Raw genomic sequence first — 27,180 nt, 5'->3', positions numbered from 1 at the left:
TGAATCATATAGCCACTTTCAACAAAAACTAAATAAAAAATAAAATATTGGGGAACATGTGATACATATCAAGATGAAAAATATACAGTAATTTTCAAGCGATCATTATGTTCGTAACCTTTGTCGATAAGTGTATATCTGTGACTTTATACGCGGTGACATTATCTTTTATCTTTTTGAGTCATAAAATTTTAAAGAAAATAAAAACCTAAGTTGCACGGAAAGGAATGCGATAGGTGGGATATATACAGTGTCATAATATATACAGCTTCAAAATTAGTATAAAACATCATAAAAAATAATATGTTTTTTTTATTATAAAACAATTTATTCACTCATAATAAATTTTAAGGAACGAAACAACATATACTGTTATGGAAGACAAAAATTCACTGCACCATACAATTCGCTAACCTCAATCACAACAGTGTCAACAACTTACTAATGCGTTTCGACTATATATTTACACATTTACCGTTGGTTCATAGCATTGCCAACTGAACGAAGAACTTTAAATAAAATATTAAATTGTATGACTGTAAGTAACTTTAATTTTTCGAGATGGGATAAAATGTATCCCATCATGCAAAAAGGATGAGGCGATCTTTAACCCACCTATCTGCAAGGAGTTAACTATGCGGAAAATTTTGAACTTTTTGAAAATTTGTGAATGTACGCTTTTGCCATTTGCATAGATTATAGATAAATATATAGATATATAGATAGAAAATAAATGATGAAACAAAATCAAACGTATTTCATATCTGCAAATACAAATAACACTTTAAAATAATTAAACAAGAATTTGAACTTTGACCGTCATACACATTTGATCCTCTTTTTTTTGCATTTATAATTTACAATATTAATCATGTTTACATTAAGAACTTTCTGGTTTAGTAAGATTATATTAATAAACTTCTGATAACTAATCATTTAAATTGACCATCCAGACATAGTAAACAGTAAATATATGATAATAAAATCGAAACGAGACGAAACGTCATAACGTTCATTATCGTTTACGATTCAAACGCTAAATGTCATCAATCAATATTTTTATATATAGTGGGTCAAATTAATACTCAGTCACTCTTTAAAACAGACTAACTTTTTTAAAATTTAACGAATCGAAATCTGTTGATGCAGAGGCAAGCGATAAGCGTCGTAACATGTACGAATCTTTCAGAATCTTTCAGAAAAGAATCATCTAGACGATGAATATAACTGTTAATATAATGTTAAGAATCCTGGGATATTGACCATAATATTGATCTGAATGCCCCTTTAGATTTATTACAGTTACAGGTTGAAAGTCGTAAACAACTATGATTTTCAGTATTTTCAACCGTTTGTAGTTCATAGTAACGTGGATCTGGTTTCGATAAAATTTTCCGATAAAAGCATAGTTTAAATTTTCATTACAGGCTCAAATAAAAACATTGTAAAAAGCGATTTCCACTATTTTCTTTGCGATTCGGCTAATTGTCATTTTTTCAACATTTTGTTTACACATCATTTAGTGAACCAATTCGTTTAAGTTCTTAAATAAATTTACATCGTTTTATACGATAAAAAAATTTATCCTGTTTTAAAGCGCAGCAAACATTAACATAAGTCATGTGTTGACGATAGATTCGTTAAATAGAATATAAACTACTTGATTAGTCAAATGAATTTGTACATACAAAGTCTATTCGCCCTTTTTCGCGATACTAGCGCCACGGTATCACACGTTTTTTTTTATCAGTTTTCGCGAATATTACCTGCAAGTTACCAAGAGTTCCTATAATTGAGATAAAGACAATGTGTTATTAAAGCTATCTTGAAATCAGATATATCTACCTAGTGTTTGAGCACAACGGCGACGAATCAGCTGACTTCTTTGTTTTATCTATTGCTCCCCATTCAGTTAAGACTCAACGAATGGTGGAGCACAGTTAACTGTCAGTCCGTGACTGACTTTCCGTCGAAATTGATGTGCGCGCTTCGTGAATTCACAAGACTGGCCTGTGATTCAGTTGGTTGTACCGTATCTCATTGTACGTATCTCGATCAATCTACATATCAACAAACCTACTTCTCCTAAATTTTCAATTTCATCATTCGGCATAATTTCAAAAATTAAATAGAATTAGATTTTCCAACGTTCTTCAGTCATCCGTCAAGGTAGGTTTAAAAATAATTAAAAGTAAGATAAGTCGTTGCTCTAGTTCTCAACTGTCCTATCTCCATTAGTTCGTAAACCGAAGAAACTGAGTTTAAAATCTATAAGGAATTTGATATTATTGCGTGGAAGTAGGACTTAAAAGAACTAAATATTTGTTGCTTTCTAGGTAGAATTTTCGTCATGTTATCATGTATTTGTATCTTTATATCAATTAGACGTATGTGGATTGATTAATTATATGTTTCTAAGAAATGAAGTTAAGAGGAACAGTTGAGAACTAGGGCCACGAAGTGTCAATTGTTTAAATAGGAATGCAGAAATGAAGGGGAATACTATTCTAACGTAAGAAATGAATTAGAGGAAATAGAAGACGAATGATATGATTTATAATATGATTGAAATACAAATGAAACGAGAAACCCTTTTAAGTAAAAGTTGTTGATTTTAGATTGTTATTGAGTGAATTAAGGGTGATTAGAAATATATAATATATTTGAAATGAGAATGAACTGAGAAATTATTTAAAATAAAAATTATCGATTTTAAGAAATATTAAATGGAGGGTTAAGCGGAATGCAATAAAATAAGCGCGAAAGAACTTGTTTAATATAACAGTTGTTAAATTAATATCGTTGAGGATATTATACTGAAGCTGGACACCGCGCTGATGCGGCTAATAATATTGGAAATAATTACTTTCTCAGATGATCGAGGAGTGTATTTTTTAAAAGATAGAGAATTTTTTGCGTACAATTTTACTTCACTTATATTTTAATGGGATAAGAGAAATCGGATCCTCTGAAAAACAGATCGAAGCAGTTTATTTAAAGGGGTAACTGCATTCTCATTCTAAAAAGCGTAACTCACATTCACAATAGACTTAATCAGTTTTAGGAATGATCGAAAAATTGATCGGTTTCATTAGAAACTAAACTCACTTCTTTTTTTAAATGAGTTTACAATACTCTAGACTGTGAATTTCGTAAGTGCAATTCTTCTTTCTAATAAAATAAACTTTTCTGTAAATCTATGGTGCTATATGCACGTAGAACCATACAAATACAGAATGTAATTTGTGGGCAAGTAATTAAATTTCTGAAATTTTCCATTTCGTCGATATAGGAATAGAAAAACTCGTTCTTTGAAAACCATTGTATAATTATCAGCTAATACTAGCAACAAAAAAAGTGGTTGTGCAACTTCTGGCACAATTTGCACAATTTAGCATACACTTAGTATTAGGAGTGTTTATTCTCTAGAATGATCTCGAATTATTAAATCATCATTGTATTTAACAATTTGTACGGAAAATGAAGTACGAAATAATTTAAATATTTCGCGAAGAAAGAAGAATAGTGTTCCAGCGTAAATGTTTCACTGAAATTGATCCTCGCACGAAAACATTCTCTGCAAACCTGTTTTTCTGGTCATTCCAGAAGATCTCATTTTTCATCTCGTTCATTTTTCGAATCAAATAATCGCGTTATTTATGACTACGATGTTTGTTATTTTCACATTAATTCTGTAACGTTTCATTTTCCTATGAAAGAAATTATTTAAAGATGCAATACCTTATCTTCCATACACAAAATTATTTCGCTAATTATTCATTATTTATATATTTTGTTTTTCATCACTATGATAGCTAAATTTACCATACTTTACTTGAAGATTTCACTTATATTATGTCTTATAATTATACTTCTACCACATCCTTAATGATGAATATGTTATGAATTTGTAAAATATAATAAACGTAAGGAAAGCAGCTATATGAATTTCGTAAGGAATATTATACAAACCGGAAGCCTCTCGCAGACGAAAGACAAGAGGTAATAAAGTACAATAAATACAATACATTATTTGTATGTATAAGAGAAATATCTTTTTGGTAGTATATAGTGCATTCACGTTCATCTTGATGGCTCTTCACTTTGTCAATTTAATTACTGTTATTACGAAGGATCGGAAACTGACAATTTTCTGGACTATAATACCAGAGGAGTCGATATTTTGAACCCAGTTGAACTCGGATTCCAGTCATTTATCTGGAAGTTGATAGAGAAATAAGTGCCATCTCGCCGAACAAGCTTATATAATATTTTATTATATACCTATTTAATAAGATTTCGTAAAAGTTAAAAAATGAACATTCGAAAAAAATATTTAATAGTTATTATATCTATTTGTTATATTATATATATTCATTAATATATTTATTGATATAGGAATGGTTATTATATGTAAATGTGTTCTTGCTTCCATTACTATGATATTTGACATACTTATTGTTTGCAATTTTTTTTCTAAGATGCATTTAAGATGCAAAAGTGCACAAAATGCATATGTGCAGTATACAATACTAAACTATTTATAATAATATGGAGCACTGGATATAGTTCACAATGGATAGAACAAGTCTGTCTTAAATCAATCTTTTTAAGAAATGCATACTGGAAATAAAACTTAGCAGTAGAGAAGAGTATGGTACTAGAGTATGCATAATTACCATGTAATTGAAACGTATCTTGCATCGTCATCTGTGGTGCAATACATAATATCTATGCTGCTCAAGTCTCTTCAGCTGCGGAATTTTACAAGAGTAGTTATATGATCGTTATCAATATCGAATTCTTATGTAATAAACATTTTTCTTTTATAACGATATATCCAGTCGTATACTAAGAAATATATAATTCAGCTCCGCATTGACGTTTAAATATTAATTCCTTGTAAAAAATAATATCGTGACCTATTCGTCGATTAGGATCTCCATGATGTATTCATGAAGTTGTTTCTTCCAATTTAGATTAGATATAAAGCTTAATGGAATTGTAAAATTGAAAATTGTAAAAGAAATGACATTTCTCTTTAATATTTTATTTATTCGGTATAGAATTTAGTAACGTTTCTTTTTAATATTAGAAAATCTTTTAAAAATCTAAATAATGTTTAACAAAGTTGAGTTTCTTTAAAAGAAGCAACACATTAAGTATTTATTCTTCAGCTTACTGTTGGTATAATTACTGAAGCTATTTTTATTAAATATGAAGCACTGTGTTTATTTCTTATATATTGATAAATAATGTATTATTTAATGTTACGTAATCGGAATTACGTATATGTCGATACCATTTAAAATTATTGAATTTTGTCTATTATCGTTTCCATTTTTATTGTTTGCTATTTAAATAAAAATTATTTATCACAATATAATGCTATTCTGGTTAATATAATACTTTCGTGAAGACACAAGAATCTTACAGTAAGAAAATAATAAAATAAAAATAAAAAAGATTTTTTCGTATAAACTTAGCCAATAATACAAGGTCGCATCCCATCTGTCAATCGTTAGTTGAACCTAACCTGTATGTCATAGGTATCAGGTAAGGATTATGCGTCAGTTGTAGCAAATTTAACGGAAAAATCATTTCTATAAAAAAGAAACAATATTAAGGTACGTGTCGATTTGGGAATTTCTTCCGATAGTTGTTCTCGAGAGTACTCTTAAATTGTCTGTCTATCTGAAAGCAAGTTGGACAATTAATACCCTCGAACTTACTAGAAAAACTCACCGAAAGCTTACTATCTGTAATGTTCATTATTTAGAAGGGATTTTCGAATTGAAGATGATACCAAGATGTTTTGCAATTTTGTGCAAATGAACGCAACAGAAGTTCAGTGTATAATTGAACCAGTTCCTTTTATTTACAATTAACCACCGATGCCTTCATGTGTGACGATCTTGTGATGTTTATTGCGAGAGCTGGAATTAAAAATTTCGAAATCCCAAAATAGACCCAATTTGAAGTTCATTTTTTTATCGGATCGCTGCTACTTCTTCTTTTTTGTATTTTTTCTTTTTTTGGGTTCTTGTGACACTTGTAATTTTGATATTCTGATAATATTTGTATATTTCGTTCTATTACATACTTGATTACACTTCACTTACCTGGTTTCTCATGTTATGAATTGTCGTGATATACTACTTTTAAAATATGAAATTGTTTCGAATTGTGCCAGTAGCTCTTCGATCATGGTCTATTCGAGAGTAAGCTACCTCATCCCTCTGAAACAGTTACTCTCAAACGCTGAAGAAATACTCTCGACAGCAACTTGCAATAGTTTAATTCTCAACCGGACACGTACTTTTCTGGATAGCTCAATCGGTAAAATACCCGCTTGGCAAATAGAAGATTCCGATTCAAAATTTTTCTCCCTATGTAATTTTTGAACCGCTAGACTCCTAATGACTTACATTTTTGGATTTTACGTATCAAGAACTACCATAATGTATAAAAAAGTCTATAATGTAAACCCCTAACGCAAAATTTTATCTTTTTATCAGGATTTTAGGAAAATGTACACAATAAATCAGCTACACCATATTTCATCGTGTCTGATGTACACGTTTACGACATACAGAGGGTTTTTGATTACGATACCTCTGCTTAAACCCCCACGTGGTGACTTCAATCCAGGACAACTTAAGTTCTTGACTGTATGGAACCTGGTAAGTTGCATATTTTTAATATTAATAAAATCGTATTTCGTTCAAAACATTTATAATTCTTTTATTCGTCATTATATTTTGTTTTCTATTGTTCATCATATCTTATGGTTCACGATATGTAACAAGTGTCGACAGATATAATTAATATAAATTCCAAAAAATGTTATGTTATGAAAAATATTGGCAGCAAAGAATATAAAACAATTGCTAACTTAGATGATATGACATACTTCTTAATTAAATACCAAGGTTGTTAAGCATATAGATGTATTTTTAAGATATTTAAGATTATATTTTGGTCAATTCCGAAATTCAAATACACGTTGTGCACGAAATCGTTAAGCTAGCCCAACACTCATTTATAAACAGAAAATAAGCGGCCAGCAACCGGCAAGCAATATTAACGTATACACTGACATACAACTGTAGGCAAAATTCACTGTAGTACCGGTAGTTCTTGACGAATATCTCGGAAACTAAGCAAATCCACTTTTTCTATGTATAGGAAAAATTCAAAATATCGATTTCTACAACATATCTAAAAATCATCGAGACCGGAGGGTAGTTAGTTTTCCTACAGTTTCATCTAAATATCATTCACTCTGAACGATGTATTTATAGGTTTATATAAACGTTTAGTCAAACGCTAATAAATTTACATCGACGCACTTGTGTCAGCTAAATAAATACAGTAATATTGCGTTCCACATTTTACAACATGATGGAGCGTCAATAAATGACTTTATACTAAAACTAAATATGAAACCTTGACGTTACGTTTATACTCCAAAATTCTTAATCTTATACTAGTTACGCACAGTCATTATTTAATAGCCTTTTTCACATTTCCTTTACTCTCGCTTTCCTACTTCGTACAACGTCTCGATGCCAATACTCAAGCACGATTTGCTCTCCGCGTCTACCTCGTGTTTCTGTACACATGCGCGTTGCAGCGGCTCATTGTGTGTGTGTGTGTGTGAATCTGAATCTTCTTCCCCATATTAAGAGCGTTAAGCCGGTTTCACGCGACGATACGTGTACCGCAAAATACGTACCGCAATATACGCATGAGATATATTTCCAGGAATAAAATATACAGTATCGTTTATTCTTGAGTGAAAGTATCGCCAGCGATCAAGTTTCTCAAGATGCACGAAATCAGTACCGCCAAATAGTGTAGTCTATCCAACGTGACGGGACAATGAATGTGAACTAAATTTGATTACTGCGGTTGCAACTATTGGCTGCCGACTAGTGACATTCGAAAGTCGACTGTCTCGCCTCGTTAGATATACTATAGCATATCCACATTTCATACACGTATCATCGTGTGAAATCGACCTTATAGCACAGGGGCTGGTTGCCTCTATTCGCTATTGCCAATACGTCATAACCTATGCATGCCTCTGACACCGTTACGTAAGTGTATATAGCTTAGTATAGCGTACATATAAAGCACAATCGTATATATAGATTCTGAAAGTCCCATGATAGGGGCACTTCCAGTCATAGTATAGTATAAAGGTGTTCGAACACCCCTCAGGCGACTTGTGACTATTTCCTGATAGTTCTCTGACAACCTGTAGATTGCGTCAAAGTAAAAAATCTGGTAACTGTGCATAGAAGGATAGAACTCAGCGATTTTGATCAAATTTAAATATATTGTGAAACTAAAAAACTAAACACATTTTCGACGAATTCACCCGTTATAGATCGTTTGCTGGCTGTCGCGCCGTGATGTGTATGTGCCATTGATGTGCACGTACAGACAAAATTCAATGTCTAATAGCAACAGTTTTTCACCAATATCTCGAAAACTATGACTGAGCAGCGGTTACATATTATATATAAAATCTTCACCCTGATACATATTTAAATTTCATTAAAATCAATGAAATGTATCCCTTTATATACAATTACCGAAAATCCAAGTTTCTCTGATTTTTTGCTATAATACCATCAGTAAAATCTGTATTACACTTTTTAACAACTTCCTTTTAACAACGATGTCTCTTGCGACGGTCAAGGGAACTACTCAGTAATCGTCACAAAGCGCTAATAGGATAGAGGTACTTCGTCAAAACATCATTTTACCCGAGAATTTCTCCTCTCTAATATTACACAGGTTACCTACACCGCGTTTACAGCACAAACGAGACATGAGAATCTCATTATTTGAAATCTAAAATTGTTTATGATACAAAAAATATATGCTGTTCTTGCCGATATTGCTGTTCTTGTATTGGGAACCTAACTCTACCAGTTTCAGAATCTGTACTTTATATCGTATATACAATAAATGGTACATATAGCAAGTGTAAAATAACATGCTTCCTTGATGTTTGTTTGAATAACAAACTTCTCATAATATCCATTGTTTTAAAAACATGGTTTCATTAATCAAACAAGGTCGCGATACATAACGAATATTCCATAAATAAAATATATCTACAGTCAGAGAATAGCTAATGTTAATTCTTTTACAAAATTGTGTAACAATATCTTGTAAAAATTACCAAAATGAAGGTACATATTATTATACAACACAATCGCAATGGTTGTCTACCCGTACAAAGTATCCAATTTAGAACGCAAAATTTCTACTTATACTATTGATTACATACAATCGATAAAACGAAGTATTCGTATTTTATCTTTTAACAAGGTCAACAAATATACGTATCTCAACTTGATTAATGAGTTATGAAATGCTATTTCTAAAAAAATATACATATGATTTACTCGAAATATGATATTATTTAAATTCATAATACTTTCTCCTTTTTAATAAAAATAAAATCTGGAACCACCACTATACAAAAGTCTGTTTAAATTTAGCGTGTACATAATAGAAATCAGCGTATCACTCGAGCATAGATGCAGTATAAAATCGTGAATGGTAGTAGGAAGTGAAAAATCACGTAACGTGTTATGGTAATCATCTTTCTCCAGTCTTGGGATCCAATCCTTTACTTATTCCTATATAAATACGTAACACGTCTCAATAAAGTGATATCGAACTTTCAATCATAAAACGCTTTAAAAGTCGAAAGAAGTTTCTCATGTATCACGATGATAATTATAAAATTTCCCTAAATAATTACGAAATCTATATTTATCTTAAATTATATTTTTCAGTATAGATCCACAGATTAAAATAACTAATCTTCATCGGGCATTAAACTTAAAAGAAAGAAACATGATATTCTTCAGAACAGGTCGGGAAACGATTTTTGTCAGCAAAAGCTCGTGCGCATTCTATTCGCGCAGAGAAAGAGCAACAAGAACAGCAGCACTTTTTATCTCTGTCTTCTAATGGCGCTTCTCTATTTCGTACACGCCCCGTTCCTTTTTTTATGTCCTATTTTCGTACTATATTATGTACTCTATATGTATTTGGCTTTTGAAATCAATGCGCATTTTGATTGAGAAAAATAAAATAATGACTGTAGACGTGCTACTCGTACACATTTAGATAATGTGTTAATTCTGTTAGTAATAGAAACAACACGTATCTGTCTATACGGTCGCATACAATGTCGTCAATTTCTTTCTTGCCTTATATATGTGTATACAGGTTCTTTTTTATCTTTCTGATCATTTTGCGTATCCATTTTATATGCAAGTTTTATTTACTTTTAACCTGTGAATTTTAACCTGTGCACCGTAGTATCTAATTCTCTCCAGATGAAACCATACGCACATGGTGAACTGGCTATTTCTCTCTTTCTCACAATCCTCATACTGTATTTTCATCTATCCGTCAGTCAGTACGTTGCAGACCGTCGACGCGGTCGATACTATTGAGTGCGGTTTGAGAAAGCCGAAGTTTCTAATTTTTGCTATTAAAAAAGAAAGATAATTAGAAAATATTTAAGTAATACAGAATGTTTACTTTGCAATAACTTCAACTTCTTAGTTATTTCCGTTTTATTAAGTGAGGTTAATATTTTATCTATTTTTGTGCAATTATATAGATAGCTACATTTATCCTTTTCTTTGCTATCATCAACAGTCTGTGCATCGTTTATTTTGCATCGTTAGTTTTTTGTTTTGTTTTTGTGAATTGTGTAGCTGGATGATCTTAGAATCACAAAGTAAATGTCAGTGATTTCAACAAGCGTATTATTTACAGTACATTGTTTTTTAAGATTAAAAATATTATAAATTTCTTTTTATATAGAAACGCTATTTTTATTCCCACGATTATTTTTTACTGTAATGAAATCAATTGCAAAAAGCACGTGTTATTGTAGAGCAATCTGCTTTATTTTTAATAATTTAAATTTCAATGTTATGCTCAATCCGTTACCTGGAATCTAATACACAATACTATATATAATATAGTAGATAAAGTTAGCAAGACAAAGTAAATAATTGTTTGAAATGTTATATACCATTACAATACCACTTTATTACGTGCTATTTACGTAATTCGAGAGTAAACTGTCTTATGTAATTCATAGTTGAACACAATATTATAGTTCCTTATATATCTTTCTTTAATCGGCTATATAAGTACATTACATATATACTATATACAGTATACATACAACAAGAAAATGTAATTACTAAAGAAATAAATTTCTTGTTAACGTAATATGTAATATGTAATTTAGTTAATATGTTATACAAAAGGAAAGAAACGATATCTTTTTTTGTACATCTTTATCCATTTCTTTCAATTTTCATAAACTATTTCATAAATTTAGAACAAACGTTATTAATACAGAATAGATAAAGTTGCGATTGTTATAAGTTGTAACTTAAAAAAAAGGCTTCTATTATAAAAATAGAGAATCCAATAATGCACCCATTTTGCACGACATAAGAAACGTTTGTTGAAAGAGTGAATGCATACAGAAAAGATGAATAATTCTTTTATCAATTTATTTCTGTGTGATTGGTCGAATACGATCGCCATCATGGAAATCTATCAAAGCGTTTCAGATCACGAAAAAACTGTATGTGAAATAACTACGAGATGCAGGAAGGCCTACTAATTGGATTTCACATGATCTCCTGCGTGCAATTCGCGTTCTCCGTGTATTATGATTACATGTACACTATTGTCCCTCCGAATCTTCTCAAAATGCACAACAGCTATGGCGGGAAATTCAAGTTCCTCACTTTCTGGGACGCGGTTAGTATCGTGATAATCAATGAACTCTTTTTTTGTCTCTTGGTCTCAATGGTCTCTTTTTCACATGTAATTAGATTATTTTCCTAATCCACCTTACATAACCACTTACGATCCTATTAAAAATACTAGCCTAATAATTATTTATTAAATAAAACTGATGATGTAATAAACATCACTGATCAAAATGGTACTTACAATTATAGAATGTCAATTGACTTAAAATAATTGTTAATTATTAGAAAACAATTATGGGTATACTATTTTCCAGGCATGTTCTACATAAATACTTGTAAGATTCGTTTACATCAAGTAAACTGAAATTGCGTGATGATTTTAATCTTATTTCACATTTTCATTATTATGCAATACTGAAAACACAAAAGAAGACGTAAGAATACGATATTGTATTGTATGCATATCGCATTCGCAAAAATGAAAACAGTCGAAATTACAGTAAAATACAGTGATCTTTTTGGAGATTGAATAAATATTTAATTATACTTACTGATTTCTCAAAATTGTAATAAAAAATTAATTTATACATCAAAGTGATTTACAAATCAAATATTTTAATTGTTTAGATAACAAAAAGAGTAGTCGTGAATAATAATATCATAGTATAATAATATCTCCAACGAGGCAGTGTAAGTAAAGAAAGTTTTACTGTTGTGACTGCAATATTGGCAATAGCAATAAACTATTGTTTACATTTATTGCTTCATCTCGTTGGACGGACTATAGGGACATCACAATACTCCATATATACATCATGATATTTATATATTTATTGAACTAATGTCTAAGCTGGGAAAATAAATTTTTCATAATCTTTTGCTACCACTGAACGATTTCATATGATCATTTCACGTTGATATTACAAATTATGAAGCTCGGATAACAACAAAACTCAATTGTTCGAGTACCACTCCATATTATCTCCGAATTACAGCACGTGTCATGTCATGTTATTTATATGCAGCCAAGTGATTATCATTGCATGATTTGAAGTATCCATACAAGACAATTGTTTTATTAGTATTTAATTGCTGTCAATACTTCTCGGTATAATTCATTACAGTAAAACTTTTATTAAACATTTTATATGTTACGATGTTACATACAACTACGTATATATATATAATTTTTTATTCATATATAATGTAGGTTTAAATATTCATCACCGTTCATATTGTTAATGCGGATGTTTATCAGTTCATGAAAAATTAAAAATTCCATAAAATACATTTACATAATAGACACACATACATGTAGAAATACAAAGAATATCCAAAGTACAGTACAATAATCATAATGAAAAACGGCAAGTGTTTGGTTAGATTCTATCTTTTTGGTTCTGTCTCTAAATGTTTAAATTTACATAAATAATGTATTGCTACATTATTCATTTTAGAGTACTTACATTAGACATGATATGCGAATACGTTTATAATAAAATAATTAGAGAATAAAAACAGCGGAAAATTTTCACTTTATACTAAATACATATGTGTAATTGACAAATTACAAATTCTAGGTTATAGGTCTCCTTTTTTACAATTCTACGTTAAATAGAATAATGAAATGACATAATTTATGTAATATATTTATGTATGTATGCAAATTTTATTTGTTTTTTTATCAAATTTATTGCAGTTATGTTAATTATTGAGATCTTTTAGTCGCTTTTTGCATTATTCTTCTTATTATTATTGAAGACATGATGTTTGTTTAATTACAAAGGAAATGCGGCATTATATCCTTGTACTGCAATTTCGACATTACGTCTCAAGTTTCACTGAAGAAATCTATTTTCTGTACAAAATTATCTTTTAAACTAATTATCAATATCTTTTAAACTTTTACTTATTAGTTACATAAATCGCAACAAATGTAAACCGGTAAAAAATGTTTTGAATAATTTTTACAGAAAAGTACAATACCATATATTCAAGTTTTTCTAATTATTAATCTAAACAGTAGAAATTAAGTGTGTAATCATTCATTGTTTCAGATCATTCAAGCGATATTTTTCTTCATATGTATTCTGAATGATTGGTTCGGCACAAATGCAGTTAGTCCTAAGAAGCCACCATTCATACGTAAATTAAAGGATCATGTACATGCGATCCTCGGTTTTCCGATCGCCATGGTAAATCAAGAAAAAGACAAAAACTACAAAATTTTTACTTTTAGTAAAAAGTTAAAAATTAAAGTTTCATACATTTTCGTATGATTTTCTCGGATTATAGTTCGTTGGAATAATATTCTGGACTTTAATGTTTGTGGATCGCGAATTGGTGCTTCCAAAGGCGCTGGATCCTTACTTTCCATGGTGGCTCAATCATTTGATGCACACAATGATCATGGTTTCCACGCTAATAGAAATGATGATAGCCCCGAGAAAATATCCAAGGAAATCATTTGGCCTTTTGTGTTTATTAGCCTTTATGATTGTATATTTAATTTGGTACGTTGACAGTATAAAAAAAATATAAAAATTATAAAAGAATATTATCCCTTTGGTCAACTGTCATATTTTGCTTTTAAACTTTGATTAAAATTTCGATTAGGATTTTAAAATTATAAGTAAATATAAAGTAGACTTAATATATAGTAACGTAAAGTATAATATAAAGTAAAAGATTTATTATTAAGTTAATTACGTAAATTATTACTATTTTCAGGGTGCATATAATTTTCTATAAGAGCGGTATCTGGGTGTACCCAGTACTAGATGTGTTGCCGCTGCCGTTACGAGTTGTATTCTTCTTTGTAATGCTTTTAATCACCTTATCCTTGTATTTGATCGGCGAAGCAGTGGACAACTTCCTTTGGGGTAACGAATATACTAAAAGTAAAAAATCTTATGCCAAGAGCAAATAGCCTCGCCCATGGTGATTAGCTGCGCTGACTTCGGTCATACATTAGCCTCCTCTAAGGTGGTGGTAAATAAAAATTAAAAACCACTTTTCTATCTCCTCCACCTCTCCCTCCTCCTATCATCCTCCTGCTCCATTTATCCTACATTACGGCATGCACGCGTATCCAATGGATAAATTTTCTTTCGGAAACTCTTAAACAAAAACATGGTAATATGTGCATGCAAGGACAGAGCGCGTTAATTTTTACCCAAAAGCAGAAAGCACGAGGAGAACGCGGTCGTTAACAATTTGTTCACTTGAAGAGGGTTGCGTGGCTGGAGCATGTAGATGTGACTTTTTTCTCTCGTGTGGTTTGTGACATATGCAACAAAGAAAAGGGAAGACTAATTGTAATAACTAAGTTCACTGCACACACTCTGATGCCTGATATTCATGGTGATGTAAATTAAAAAATGCAAACAAATGGAAAGTAAAAAAGAGAAAAACACGGACAAGACACATACGTACACACGATGCAACAGCTAGTACATTTTTATACGTTCGATATTTGTTACTCTGATAACAAAGAAATGAAATAAAATTTAGAAAGAAAGGAAGAAAATGCGTCATAGAGAAATGGTGAACTGTGAACACGTGTGTGGAATGAATGCATTGTTCCGCGTTTTGAAGGTATATCAACAGACATGTTTGCAAATACCGTCTTATCAAATACTAAAATCCGGCTGTGTTTGTACCGAGTATAGGAAAAAAGTACGTAGCAGAATGTATCGGACCGGATTTGAAAGCATAATGAAGTGAGGCGAATCGAGCAAGAGGAATATGCTTTTGCTGGACTGATCGAGCAAAGAAATTATTAGCACGTGTACTCGTGTTCACCAAGATTTGATGCCATCGATGATTCTCGTGTCGAAAACGTATCGAGTGGAGATGAGAAATGCCGTTTTTGCATTTATAACAGATTAGACTAACTTTAGAGATCTAATTTAGCATTTCGTCATTTATATAATGTACAAAGAAATATGACATAGTCGATCAGGAGTACAGAGTCTGTTAACGGATTTTAGTTATCTTTTAAATAATAAGTGCATTAAAAAAAAAAAAGAAAAAAAGATGTATAATTTTGAAAGATCTTCATGAATTTTCAATATTTATTACTACAAAATCAAAATATCACATTAACGTGATTGACTTTATCTGCGAGTAAATTGGACTCGCATACCGGGAAGTTGTTAAACTATATACGGAAAATATCAGTTATCGATAACGGGTTGACCTTATCTATAGTTATGTTCCATAAATATATTAGTAAATTTCAGAATACATTTTCACAAAGATACAATGTGTTGTGCTAATATTTAACTGAGACATTTTTGTTTATAGAACTAGATATTTTCCATTTATTTCATAAAAAATGTTGATAATAATTAGTTATTCTAACAATTTATACAAAATGGAGGTAAAAATTATCGAAGAAATGATGTATTGCTAAATACGTATCGTTTTTGTTTAATACTATTGAATAAAGACACCTTTTAATGTATTTTTTTGTTAATATTATATGTATTTTGAATGTTGTATTGAAGATGTAGAATGTAATTTCTTTCAATTCGTTGCACAATTCGTCTTAATTTTTTAAAAGACAAATTTAAAATAAGAAAATAAATTCTACTTGTACATACATAAAAAAATATTTGTATGTGACTTAAGTACAGTAGGATATGCATTTTGTAGAATACTGTAATATACAGAGCAACGTTAAAAATAGATTTAGATTGTTCTTTATAAAAAGCCAAGCGAAAATTATACTTATGATACGTTTACAACTTTAGTATTGTAAAATGTCACCGAATTATTTTTTATTATATTGCAATTTTATCAATAATAAAATGTATAAAAAGTAATAATGTATACTACTAAGACTGAGTTATTTTAAAATAGTATTTACAATTACAGTCATGTCATTACACCATTACACATATACAGTCACACATGTAAATAACACAAGTCACATATAGCTGTTATACTGTTAAATCTTCATGAAATATGTTGTTTTCTTCCTTAAAAAATACTCAGAACATATACATATAAAAAATAAAAAAACTTACAAAACTAAAACAAAACTTGAATAAGTCTAGCAGTATAATAGTTATCAACTAAAAAGACAGATTTTGAACTTCACTGTATCGCAAATCATTTTTACAAAAAGTTTTTGTACGTAAAGTCGGAGGAAAAACTGACGTTACGTAGTGATATTTTTGTTTTTATTTAATTGCGGTGAGATCTGTGTTCCCTTTGAGCTACAATTTCGGCTATTGATAATCTCGTCTATGCTCTGTTTTAATTCCTCCATTTCTAAAATGTCCAATGGCAACGATGTCTGTGTTGCCATTTCTCGAGCATTGCCAGTCTGCGCTTCGGACTGCATTAGTCTTGTCAATTCGGGAGAACACGAGTTTAAACTAGATGCCAGATTTCCCATTCCAGCTTTTCTATATACCTCTTTTATTTCTGTGTCACTTTTCAACTTAATATCACTGGATTCTTGAAACAAGTGCTTTAAAATGGTTTCATCTTGGAGCAAATATTTACTCCTACGGCCGTCTCTGCTCCTCCTATCACTCTCGTGACCATAACTTTTTGAACTCTTGTTGCTAATTTTACTCTTGCTACGTTCATGAGGTTCTTCAGGATCTAACATTTTAGCTTCTTCTTCTGGTTGACTGTCATCACTGTCACTGTCTTGATCGTCCTTTTCCATATTTCCTCCTTCAATATCCACGTCTTTTCCTGATATTTCTTGATGCTGTTTCTCTTCACTACTTAAATTCTCATCACTGCCACTTTGCCCTGGAAATAGGAACGGAAGCAGCATCCCAGCATTCTTCCCATCGAATAGTTTAGGATTCAAGGCGCGGTCATCCAAACCAGCGCTAGCCGATCGTCTCTTCATATTAGGCACTTGAATGGGCGGTACTTTTGAATTGCCACCTATAGTCAACGCCGATAATATCTGTGCACCGAGCTGACTTTCCTGTGATGTAGTACTGCCTCTTCTAAACAGCGGGCCTACTTTACCTGATCTAGATTTTCCGAAGTCTCGTCGTCGTTTCCCGCGTCGACCGCGTGAACTGCTAGCGACTTTCCGCGTTGTCTTCAATTCAGCTATTTGAACTGATATTTGTGAATCCAAAGAGTTTCTTCTAGATTCCACGGACACCCGACGTACGCTAAAGCTGATTTCAGAATCTACAGAATTTCTCCTGTTACTAGATACAGAGCCCGTTGTACCACCGACGAGTGCACCTCTACGAGTAACTAGCTTTGGCAAAGCAGCTGCCCACGTTGAACTGAAATCCTGAGAAGCTACAGAGTTTAGATCGAAGTTTAAACCGACTGGATCCTCGTGGGTGTTATGGAAGCTGATAGACAATCGGCCAGCGTTGTTGAATGTCTTCCGTTTTGCAAACGCTTGAGCAATTACTTTGTGTTTCTTCAGTCTAATAGGCTCTTCTGTTTCGCAGTTGAATGTTCTACAATAAAATAATTTTAATAGCTTAAAAGTTAAAAAAAGAATGAAAGCAATGTTATATACTACTATATAATACTACCGTCTAAGAAATCTGGTCCAAGTATCTACAGTTGAACCAGTCCACACCCATGAAGACATAAGAATACCAGCAAAAAATGGTGAAAGCAAATGTAATTGCATTTTAGCTGCACTCGGTCGTACTTCCATTTTACATTCCGAAATATCCAAATACTTTGTTGTTATTGCACATCTGTACGTGAAATATAAAATGTTACTAAACATCGTATATTATTACGTATTCTAATTTTTTATATTTCGATTTTCTTACATCATGTAATTTCTAAAACTCTGACGCCATTCTTCAGAATGTTGAAATTCGTAAATGTGGCAATAAAAAGTCACCACAACTGCAGCGAATGTGAAAATCGAGAATAGTCCTGTGCGCACGATGGTCTCTCGTATTTTAGAACTTGCTCTTTCAGATATAATTTCTTGACTGCTTATTTTTAGTCGAATCAAAGTAATTAATCCTAAAAATATTAACAATAACGTTAGTTAACTTGAAGTAAAAATATCATTTTTTAATATTTATTTTCACCAAGATACTTACTAGACTATGATCTTCATGAAAGCATACAAAGAAATACATTTTATTATATGAATAAAAAGTAAATAAAGTGAATAAAGAGAAAGCTAAATAGAAAAATGATGTAGATTCAAAACATACCTCTGCATAAGAAATAACCTCCAACGAGTAAGACAATCAACACAGGGCCAAGCAAAAACCAAGCTCTGACTGCGTGATTAGTGTAACCCACAAAACATATACCAGTAACACTATTTCCATCAATTTCCCCTAATGCCATGATTGTAACAGTAAGGACAAGTGGTAAACACCAAGCAATTAAATGGAAGTATGAGCCTTTCTTGTCAATCCTGTCTTGGATTTTGCCTAATGCTTGAAAACTCATATGCCAAGCATATGTAAGGATCACAAACCATACCATAGCTGCCATAAGGGAGTAATACACAAGAACAAACACTACGACACATGACAAATTCTCTCCACTGAAAACATATTAGTACACAAAGTTTTTATATCTGACTTAATACAAAAATTTTCAACAAAATACGACATATGTAATTATACAACAATTTATTATATACATTAAATAATTATAAACTACCTCGGCTCACTCATTCTTAAGGTTCCATCTTTCCTGCACACAATTACTTCTCTGCTTCCTGTAAACTGAACAAGCCATCCAATACAGGACATCATAAAGCAACAGTTTATGTAAAATACAACTAAAGCTGGATATTTATTTGCACTTCTCCAATCAATTAAAAATGTTATCTGAAATAACACATAAATTAGATACAATGTTATTTATTTTATATTCCTTTATCGTGACAATTATTACTTACAACTGTGAATAAATTGAATGAACCACAGATGCCTGCAGCCCAGGCAATAAAAGAATGAATTTGCTTATGCTCATCTGGTGTAAAAAGTGGATCATTGCACTGTGTTCCACAACCTTCAACTCCTTCAAAAATAGCAAGTGCATTATCAGTTGGAACTAATGGCTTTAGGCATTTACCAGAAATATTAAATTTCAATTCTCTAATATCATTTTTACATAGTCTGGGAAATAAATCTGTATTTTCACATTTAACAAAACTTGGCCATATTGTGTGATTGAACACGATTCTACACGGTCCTGAAACCATTTTACACATCTCTTGTGATGGTAAATCCACTGTGTCATTGATACATTTTGGCATAAATATTGAGCACAGAAAGGGTTGAACAACTGCCCAACACTTTGGCATATGTCTTAATGCTTGCAATACATGTAGTTTTTCCTGTAAAATAAGTATATAATAAGTACATTTAACAAAATGAAAAATAAAATATTAGTATAAAAAATATTTTAAACAATATAGGAATAAGGAAAAAGCATTGTAATATTTAGGAGTGATATAGTTGAGGCAGGAAGTACCTGAGGTGATTTTAAATAGGATTTTTCTGACCTGAAATATCTGGTATAAAAAGAGAACAAAGAAAAGAGAAAGTAACTCTAGACTTGAAAGATTTGCCTCTTTTAAAAATCAAAAATTACATTTATAAATATATTCATATCTAAAAATACCTATGTGAATTATACTTCATGTGTAATATATACCTCTACAATATCTTGGGTTACATGTTCAGGTATAAGATCCAATGTAGTAGTGGTATATGACAATCTTGTACCCATACAAGTACTCCTTTGCATTTCTACACATTTTGCTGCTCTATGACAATTTAAAGAATCAGGTGGTAATTCTCTCATGGGGTACCTGTCCAGCAGATAAGTGGAATCCTTAATTCTGTGCCTAGGACTCAACTCTAAACCATGTTTCCATGTTTCATTATTACTATTCGAATTAGTGGGAAATCCGTGCGCCAGTTCCGACGACGCTCGATGTAAGATTAAAAAATAATAAATGAATAGGAGCGTCATCTGAAAAAAGATTAATTATCATGAAAAAAAAAATTAATATCATTATTAAAGAGAAAAAAAAACAGTAATGTACTATATAGTGATAATTTGTTATGGGCTTCCGTAATCGGTGCGCGATTCCCCGGCATGCTATCGGCTCAATTAAAAAGAAAATGTCACGTGTACTGCACCAGAGATAAACAACAAAAGTATTCCATGAATAAAAATAGTACCTTCGGACGCATCACTTAAAACTACACGCCAATTATTTTCTGAACGACTATACAGTGCCACGGAGAAGGCTCTCCGTTTCGTTCGGACAAAGCGTCTTGCATCTTCTACGCTCGCGACAGTCGCATCCAGCATACGAACGCTCGGACCACACACACGTTCCGTTCGCTTCCAGGCCACCCACGACGAACCCGATGAACTTGCTCATACCCATACCTCTTTCCGGTGTTTGAATGCACGGGGCTGTAAATAACTTCGCAAATACCTCACCAGTGGCAGCATCGTAGAATGTGCAGTATTATTTGCGCATCGAACGCGGGAAATTTTATAAACAACTCATTCCATGAATAAAATATTAATAATACGTGGTATTTTTTTAGCAATTATTGTAATTTGTAGTAAATTCATTCTTTTAAATACAGAAGTAATACATGTATCTATATTTACAATAAAATGAGATAAATAAATCACTCATTGGTTCAATCAATCATTAGGTTTTATGTAACAATAATAACACTTGACGTGCTTTTTAAAGAAAACATAAATGAACTTATTACAACTATTACATATACATATTATTATATATATACATTATTACATGTATTACAACCTATGTATATTATCTTGTCGACTTTGACCAATAATTTAAAATTAATTTCAATATTACGCTATATAAATAGTAATTTTATAAACCTTAAATTAAAAAATATATTCTGTTGAAATTAAGTTTAATTACTAATGTGAAATGATATTTTTTTACAGAAACCTTTCCTAAAAATTTTTATTCTGACATCTAATTATTATTCAATAAGCCAGACAATAAGACTCGCAAGCCGCTTCATTTACATAATCAATATAGATAACACGGAGTGCCGTTTTTCAATAAAATGAACGATGGAAACACGTACATCGATAAATATAACAAAAATACAATATAACGAATACGCGATACATGCGTAATTTCGCAAATTACTCCAGGGTTAATTTGTCTGTCAATTATTATTTTTACTGGTGTCGACCTCTGCAAAACATTTCTATTAAGCACAGGTGTTACAGCATGTGAATTGACAAAGGATAATAGCGTGCAAAGTACTTTCGGTAATGGTTTATTTTGATAAATATGATAAATTCATGATGTTAATTAACAATAATATACATTTTAGACTGATAACGTGCTATTAGGTGAAACGTCGGTTTTCTTCACTTGGCCTTTCCTTATTCCGGTGTAACAGGAAATATGATAAATTCCCCTATAGTTGATTAGCTGTTGGTGCTGATAATAACATGCTGTTAATATATGATAAGCCTGGGCCATATATGTCTATACTCAAGTTGGAATTAATACCAGCGGAACATAATACTACACGATCTCTCGACAGTCTGCGACCAGTATTAGATAGTAAAGCAATCCTTAAGGTGACAGATGTGTCGTAGAATAACCTGAAAAATAATTTCGATCATACCAACTTTTATTGATAATTTTGAAGTGTACGAATAAGAAGGTAAAATATTTTTTTTATGTAAAAATGAACATAAATAATTTTACAATAAGATTTCAAATAAGATATTTTATATTGGAATTCTTTTATAGTTGAAGATGTTTAAGATCCTTTATTTAGGATTATATTTATTGCTATTTGGAAATTGCATTGGTGATTATCCAGATAGGGACACAAAATGGCAAATGTTATGCCCAGGTTTATATCCGAGAGCTTTTACAAGTTACACACCTCGTGGAAATCTATCTAGTGGAATATATACTACCCAGCCTTTAAATACCATGAAACACTGTGTCGCTGCATGCTGCACCGAAACTACATGCAATGTGGCACTTATGCATAATGGTACCTGCTATCATGTGCAGTGTAAAAGTTCCAAATTATGTATACCTTTATATAGGAAGGATTTGGCAAATGAAAATCCTCCAAGCATGGTTCTAGTTAAACCTGTAGAAGAAGATGAAATGTGGAGTGATTTGTTGGATCAAATAAATGATGATACTGGGTAAGATTTCAATTTCATATATAATATTTTATTATAACTTCGTTTAATTAATAATTATTCTAATTGATTTCTAGAGGGTTTCTCATGGATGGTACAGAAGGAGACCATATTCTTTTTGGTGGGTCAAATGGGATAAGTTGCATCACTCAATCGAATTGTTTAGAGCATGAAATCTGTGTTAAGTCTGGGGATAAGTCTGATATTGGAATTTGTCAATGTTCTACTGGATTTAAGCATAATAGTGCAGGTAATTATATCATTTAAGCGGTCATTAGAAAGATATTCAATGTGTTTTAATTTATTGAGAATTTTTTAATTCGTATTAATTGTGCTAGGAATTTGCACTTTGGTGGAAGACATAGAACTTGGTGTAACACCTCAAGGAAAACCACAAAGTATAAAAGATTCTGGAACATCCATGAAGCCACCAGTAAAACGATTGCTGGTTTCTGCAGTTTCAAAAGAAGTACGCCTACCAGAGAATGAAGTAACATTATCTGCATATACTGTGCCAGCAGAACAAGGAAATGAACATTACAATTATGCTTGGAGTCTTCTAAGTCAACCGGATGGCCATACTGGCACAATGTCTGATCAGAACTGTATGACTGTTAAATTAAGTAATTTATCTGAGGGTTTATATACTTTTAAAGTAACAGTAAATGGTCCAAATACCTATGGAGAAACATACGCAAATGTTAGCGTTTTACCACGTAAGTTTTCTTATTATGCTTATATTTCCTTTGGTTATTATTATTTATTGATTTAATATTATTTGCAGCCAAGAGAATAAATCAAGCACCAGTTGCTATAATTTCACCCGCGTCGCAGGTTGTAAAATTACCGAATACGGGAGCTGTGTTAGATGGTTCGTCGAGTAAAGATGACGACCGTGTTATTTCTTATCATTGGGAATTGCAACGAGGTCCTATTGGATATCATCCTAATCTAATTGATACACCTACTTTACAATTAGATAATCTTATCCCCGGCAACTACACTTTTAAGTCAGTACTGATATTATAAACTGTTTATTTATAAAAAATTTAATAATTGTTTAATATTTCAAATCTTTTATTTTTTTAGGTTAACAGTAGAAGATTCCAATCATATCACTAATTCTACGAGTGCTAATATAACAGTTTTGAAAGTAATTGATTATCCTCCTAGTGCTAATGCTGGTCAAGACATTATTATATATTTACCTCAGAACACATTGACACTCAATGGTAACTTAAGTACAGATGATCATGGAATAGCAAGTTGGGAATGGACAAAAAGTCCTTCGGATCAAAACAAGGCAGTAGATATGCAGAATACAAGAACGCCGTATTTACAACTGTCTAATTTGGAGGAAGGAATGTATACATTTGTGCTAAAAGTAACAGACGATTCAGAACAATTTTCTACAGCTGAGGTTCATGTGTTTGTGAAACCACCAACCAATAAACCGCCGAAAGGTAATTACATGATTTTACTTATTCTTATATTTCTATCGAAAAAATCTAAGTATTATTTTATTTTACATAATTTGAAATAGCTGATGCCGGCGAACTTATAACTATAGCGTTACCCGAAACAAAAACTGTACTTGATGGTCGGAAAAGTAAAGATGATATTAAGATTGTATCTTACCATTGGGAGCAAATGAGGTAAATTTAAGTTCATACATTAAGTTCATATATTTAATTGATTATATCTCGTAATATTATAATGCAGTATTAAATTTGATTTAACAGTGGACCTAGTAATGCTGTATTTTCGGCAGTGAATGAATCAGTTACGAATATTACAAAATTAACGAAGGGTGATTACGAGTTTAAGTTAACTGTAATTGACGATAATGGAAATAAAGATTCGGACACCGTTAAAGTAAAAGTTACACAAAGTAAATAGAATTTTATCCTACACTCTATTAACTAGTATTTGTAATTACTTGATTATTAAAATTAACTTTATTACATAGATAAAAATGCTGCCCCGAAAGCAAACGCAGGTGGAGATCAGGTTGTTGTAGCCCCGATTAGCGCACTAATTATTAATGGATCTCAATCAACTGACGACCTAAGAATTAGTGAATGGATGTGGTCGAGGGATCCGTCTAGTCTTGCTATAGGCACTATAGTTCAGAATTCTGATAAATCGCCAATCTTAATGGTAATAATATTTAACAGTATCATAAGTAGACAATTTTTTATTCATAACAGAGTATTTTTAAATTTTATTTATAGTTGACAGATATCGTGCCAGGAAGATACCTTTTTAGATTAAAAGTAATAGATGACCAAGGTCTTAGTAGCGAGGACACTGTATCCGTGATAGTAAAACCCGGTAAATATTACAGAAGAAAAGAAATAATACTGTAATAAAGCTTTAAATAATGTATATATATTCTTTATAGACCCACAATTATTGCATTTAGTTGAATTAACATTGAACATCGAAGCAAATTTATTAACAGTGTCGCAAAAAAATTCTTTGGTATTAAAATTACAAATGTTACTGCGGGATGAAGCATCTATTGTTGTCCGAAATTTAAGAGCGGAGCCACATACAGGCAGAGCTGTCTTAATTTTCTATGTAGAGAAAAAAGGAGGAAAAGTCGCTATGTACGGGCCGGAAGTAGTTAAACGATTGAAAGAAAAATTAAGACAAGATTCAGGCATTCTTCACTTGTCTGTTGCAAACATTGATACTGCTGTGTGTCAAAATAATTGTTCGGGTAAGTATCTTTTATTAAATATCATTACGTTATAAATAATTTTGTTGTACGAAATTTGTTTTTAAATAGGCCATGGAGTATGTGATCAAGAAACAAGATTATGTATGTGTGAAGCATTTTGGATGCAAAATTTAATACAGAAATACTTTGGCAATGGCGATTCCAATTGTGGTATGTTAAAATAAATACGAAAAGTAAATTTTAATATGAAAATGAATTAAGTTGACTTGAAGTCATACTTTTTTTCAGATTGGAGTATTCTCTATGTAATAATAGCATTATTGTCTCTAGTCGTATGTTGGGTTGGCCTCATTTGGGGTCTTGTTTGTCTGTGTCAAAGAATATGTACAGGTAAACGACGTTCACTTGGTACTAAGAAAAAACCACCGCGTTATTCTCTTCTACAACCGGAACCGGAGGACGACAGCAGCACATGTACGGCATCTTTCCTTTTATATGAATTTAGAAATAATATTACGTCATGACTCTTTATATGTTTATTTTTATAGTTTCAACACATAAAATGGTGTTATCTGAATCAGACACGGACTCCGATGATGTCTTATTCGAACATCGTAAAGCGAAAAATAGCAGTCAAGTAAGAAACGGTAAATCTCGAAATGGCTTTATTAAAGTGGGCTCTAGAGTGAAAACATGAGGTAATAGTCACACCTGTTAGGGTTTTAATGAATCGCGGATTAAGTAAGCCATAATTTCAGGAATTTGTTTCAGGAATGTGTAGAATTTAAGATTTCGTTAAACGACGCACATTTGTGTACGTTTGGCCAAAAAAAAATTAAGAAAACCATCAATTTTACTAGTCAGTTACAAGGCTGTAATTTTAAGTATGTATCTAGCAAGGATATGATTTCTCAGAAGTTGCCACTTGTAAAAAGAATTTGACGAAACTAGATGTACTTAATTAAGTACTGATTAGAGACAAGAAAATACACGCGCTCACTGTATTGCATCTTGTTTGATTTATTCGAAATAACACATATATTTATTGATATTGTGTACACATATTTGAAACTTTTATTATATAATTATAGTTGTGCCGCCGTATATACGCGTGCGGTATTATAGCACAATTCAAAGATCAAACTTGATTTGATTACGGCCTTAGAAAGTATTGGAATTAGTATTTATATATAATGATCGTTTCTTATTCATATATCTCTTGTATGTAATACTTGCTCTTTAATACGTATATCATCGATCTTATTTTTACACTGTATATGGATAAATAATAAAATTTATTATCCATATAGTTAATGTGGTATTTAATTTCCCTAAACATATATTTTAAGCGAATATAGTTTTCGAAGTTAAATAGAAATAGTAATTATTTCTTATAGCACGTGTTACCATCATAAAACAATATAAGTAACAGGAATCATAAAATGATTTTAAATTTAGTATAAAGCATTCTAAAGCACCCACATTTCCGTTTCGCATGCGTTCGCTTTAACGTTATTTATAACTCATTACGCTATG

General features: G+C 31.4%; 3 protein-coding genes and 2 long non-coding RNA genes across 12 annotated transcripts; 2 read left to right on the top strand and 3 right to left on the bottom strand.

Annotated features, from left to right (window-relative positions):
* Positions 1-275: 275 nt before the first annotated feature.
* Positions 276-6,523, bottom strand: LOC143305169 (uncharacterized). 2 transcript variants are annotated; one of them, XR_013061899.1, is made up of 3 exons: positions 4,680-6,523; positions 1,846-4,218; positions 276-1,766 (listed from the first exon to the last, which is right to left on the bottom strand). It is a non-coding gene; the product is annotated as an uncharacterized LOC143305169 (long non-coding RNA). The 2 variants fall into 2 exon arrangements; XR_013061898.1 differs by having other exon boundaries at positions 276-4,218.
* Positions 6,524-6,530: 7 nt separating this feature from the next.
* On the top strand, positions 6,531-16,616 carry LOC117165866 (androgen-induced gene 1 protein). 4 transcript variants are annotated; one of them, XR_013061897.1, is made up of 6 exons: positions 10,453-10,625; positions 11,626-11,826; positions 13,838-13,975; positions 14,076-14,293; positions 14,511-15,377; positions 15,452-16,616. XR_013061897.1 is itself a non-coding variant. In XM_033349302.2 (5 exons), the coding sequence occupies exons 2-5, from the start codon at positions 11,668-11,670 to the stop codon at positions 14,707-14,709; spliced, it is 714 nt and encodes a 237-aa protein (XP_033205193.1). In that variant the 5' UTR covers positions 10,453-10,625; positions 11,634-11,667; the 3' UTR covers positions 14,710-15,378. The 4 variants fall into 4 exon arrangements, 3 of the variants coding, with proteins under 3 accessions (XP_033205194.1, XP_033205193.1, XP_033205190.1); XM_033349302.2 differs by lacking the exon at positions 15,452-16,616 and having other exon boundaries at positions 11,634-11,826; positions 14,511-15,378; XM_033349299.2 differs by lacking the exon at positions 15,452-16,616 and having other exon boundaries at positions 14,511-15,378.
* Positions 11,836-12,438, bottom strand: LOC143305170 (uncharacterized). Its single transcript, XR_013061900.1, has 3 exons — positions 12,332-12,438; positions 12,022-12,194; positions 11,836-11,939 (listed from the first exon to the last, which is right to left on the bottom strand). It is a non-coding gene; the product is annotated as an uncharacterized LOC143305170 (long non-coding RNA).
* On the bottom strand, positions 14,893-21,313 carry smo (smoothened, frizzled class receptor). The gene is made up of 8 exons (XM_033349273.2): positions 20,960-21,313; positions 20,427-20,747; positions 19,666-20,106; positions 19,425-19,594; positions 18,965-19,305; positions 18,566-18,767; positions 18,317-18,487; positions 14,893-18,238 (listed from the first exon to the last, which is right to left on the bottom strand). Exons 1-8 carry the CDS (start codon positions 20,969-20,971, stop codon positions 16,948-16,950), a joined length of 2,949 nt encoding a protein of 982 aa, XP_033205164.1. The 5' UTR covers positions 20,972-21,313; the 3' UTR covers positions 14,893-16,947.
* Positions 21,314-21,872: 559 nt separating this feature from the next.
* LOC117165937 (dyslexia-associated protein KIAA0319-like protein) lies at positions 21,873-26,953 on the top strand. Of its 4 annotated transcripts, none has more exons than XM_033349466.2 (16): positions 21,873-22,055; positions 22,121-22,459; positions 22,549-22,961; positions 23,036-23,208; positions 23,297-23,674; positions 23,743-23,968; positions 24,048-24,421; positions 24,502-24,613; positions 24,701-24,849; positions 24,928-25,118; positions 25,193-25,292; positions 25,363-25,683; positions 25,753-25,854; positions 25,933-26,118; positions 26,193-26,342; positions 26,416-26,953. In XM_033349466.2, the coding sequence occupies exons 3-15, from the start codon at positions 22,555-22,557 to the stop codon at positions 26,339-26,341; spliced, it is 2,868 nt and encodes a 955-aa protein (XP_033205357.1). In that variant the 5' UTR covers positions 21,873-22,055; positions 22,121-22,459; positions 22,549-22,554; the 3' UTR covers position 26,342; positions 26,416-26,953. The 4 variants fall into 4 exon arrangements, with proteins under 4 accessions (XP_033205357.1, XP_033205358.1, XP_076484141.1 ...); XM_033349467.2 differs by having other exon boundaries at positions 26,403-26,953; XM_076628026.1 differs by having other exon boundaries at positions 21,874-22,055; positions 22,140-22,459; positions 26,193-26,953.
* The last annotated feature ends 227 nt before the right edge of the window (positions 26,954-27,180 follow it).

The sequence above is a fragment of the Bombus vancouverensis genome, chromosome 3 (assembly GCF_051014615.1).
Source record: "Bombus vancouverensis nearcticus chromosome 3, iyBomVanc1_principal, whole genome shotgun sequence".
Classification (NCBI taxonomy): domain Eukaryota; kingdom Metazoa; phylum Arthropoda; class Insecta; order Hymenoptera; family Apidae; genus Bombus; species Bombus vancouverensis.
This window is presented reverse-complemented; position numbering and strand designations above follow the sequence as displayed.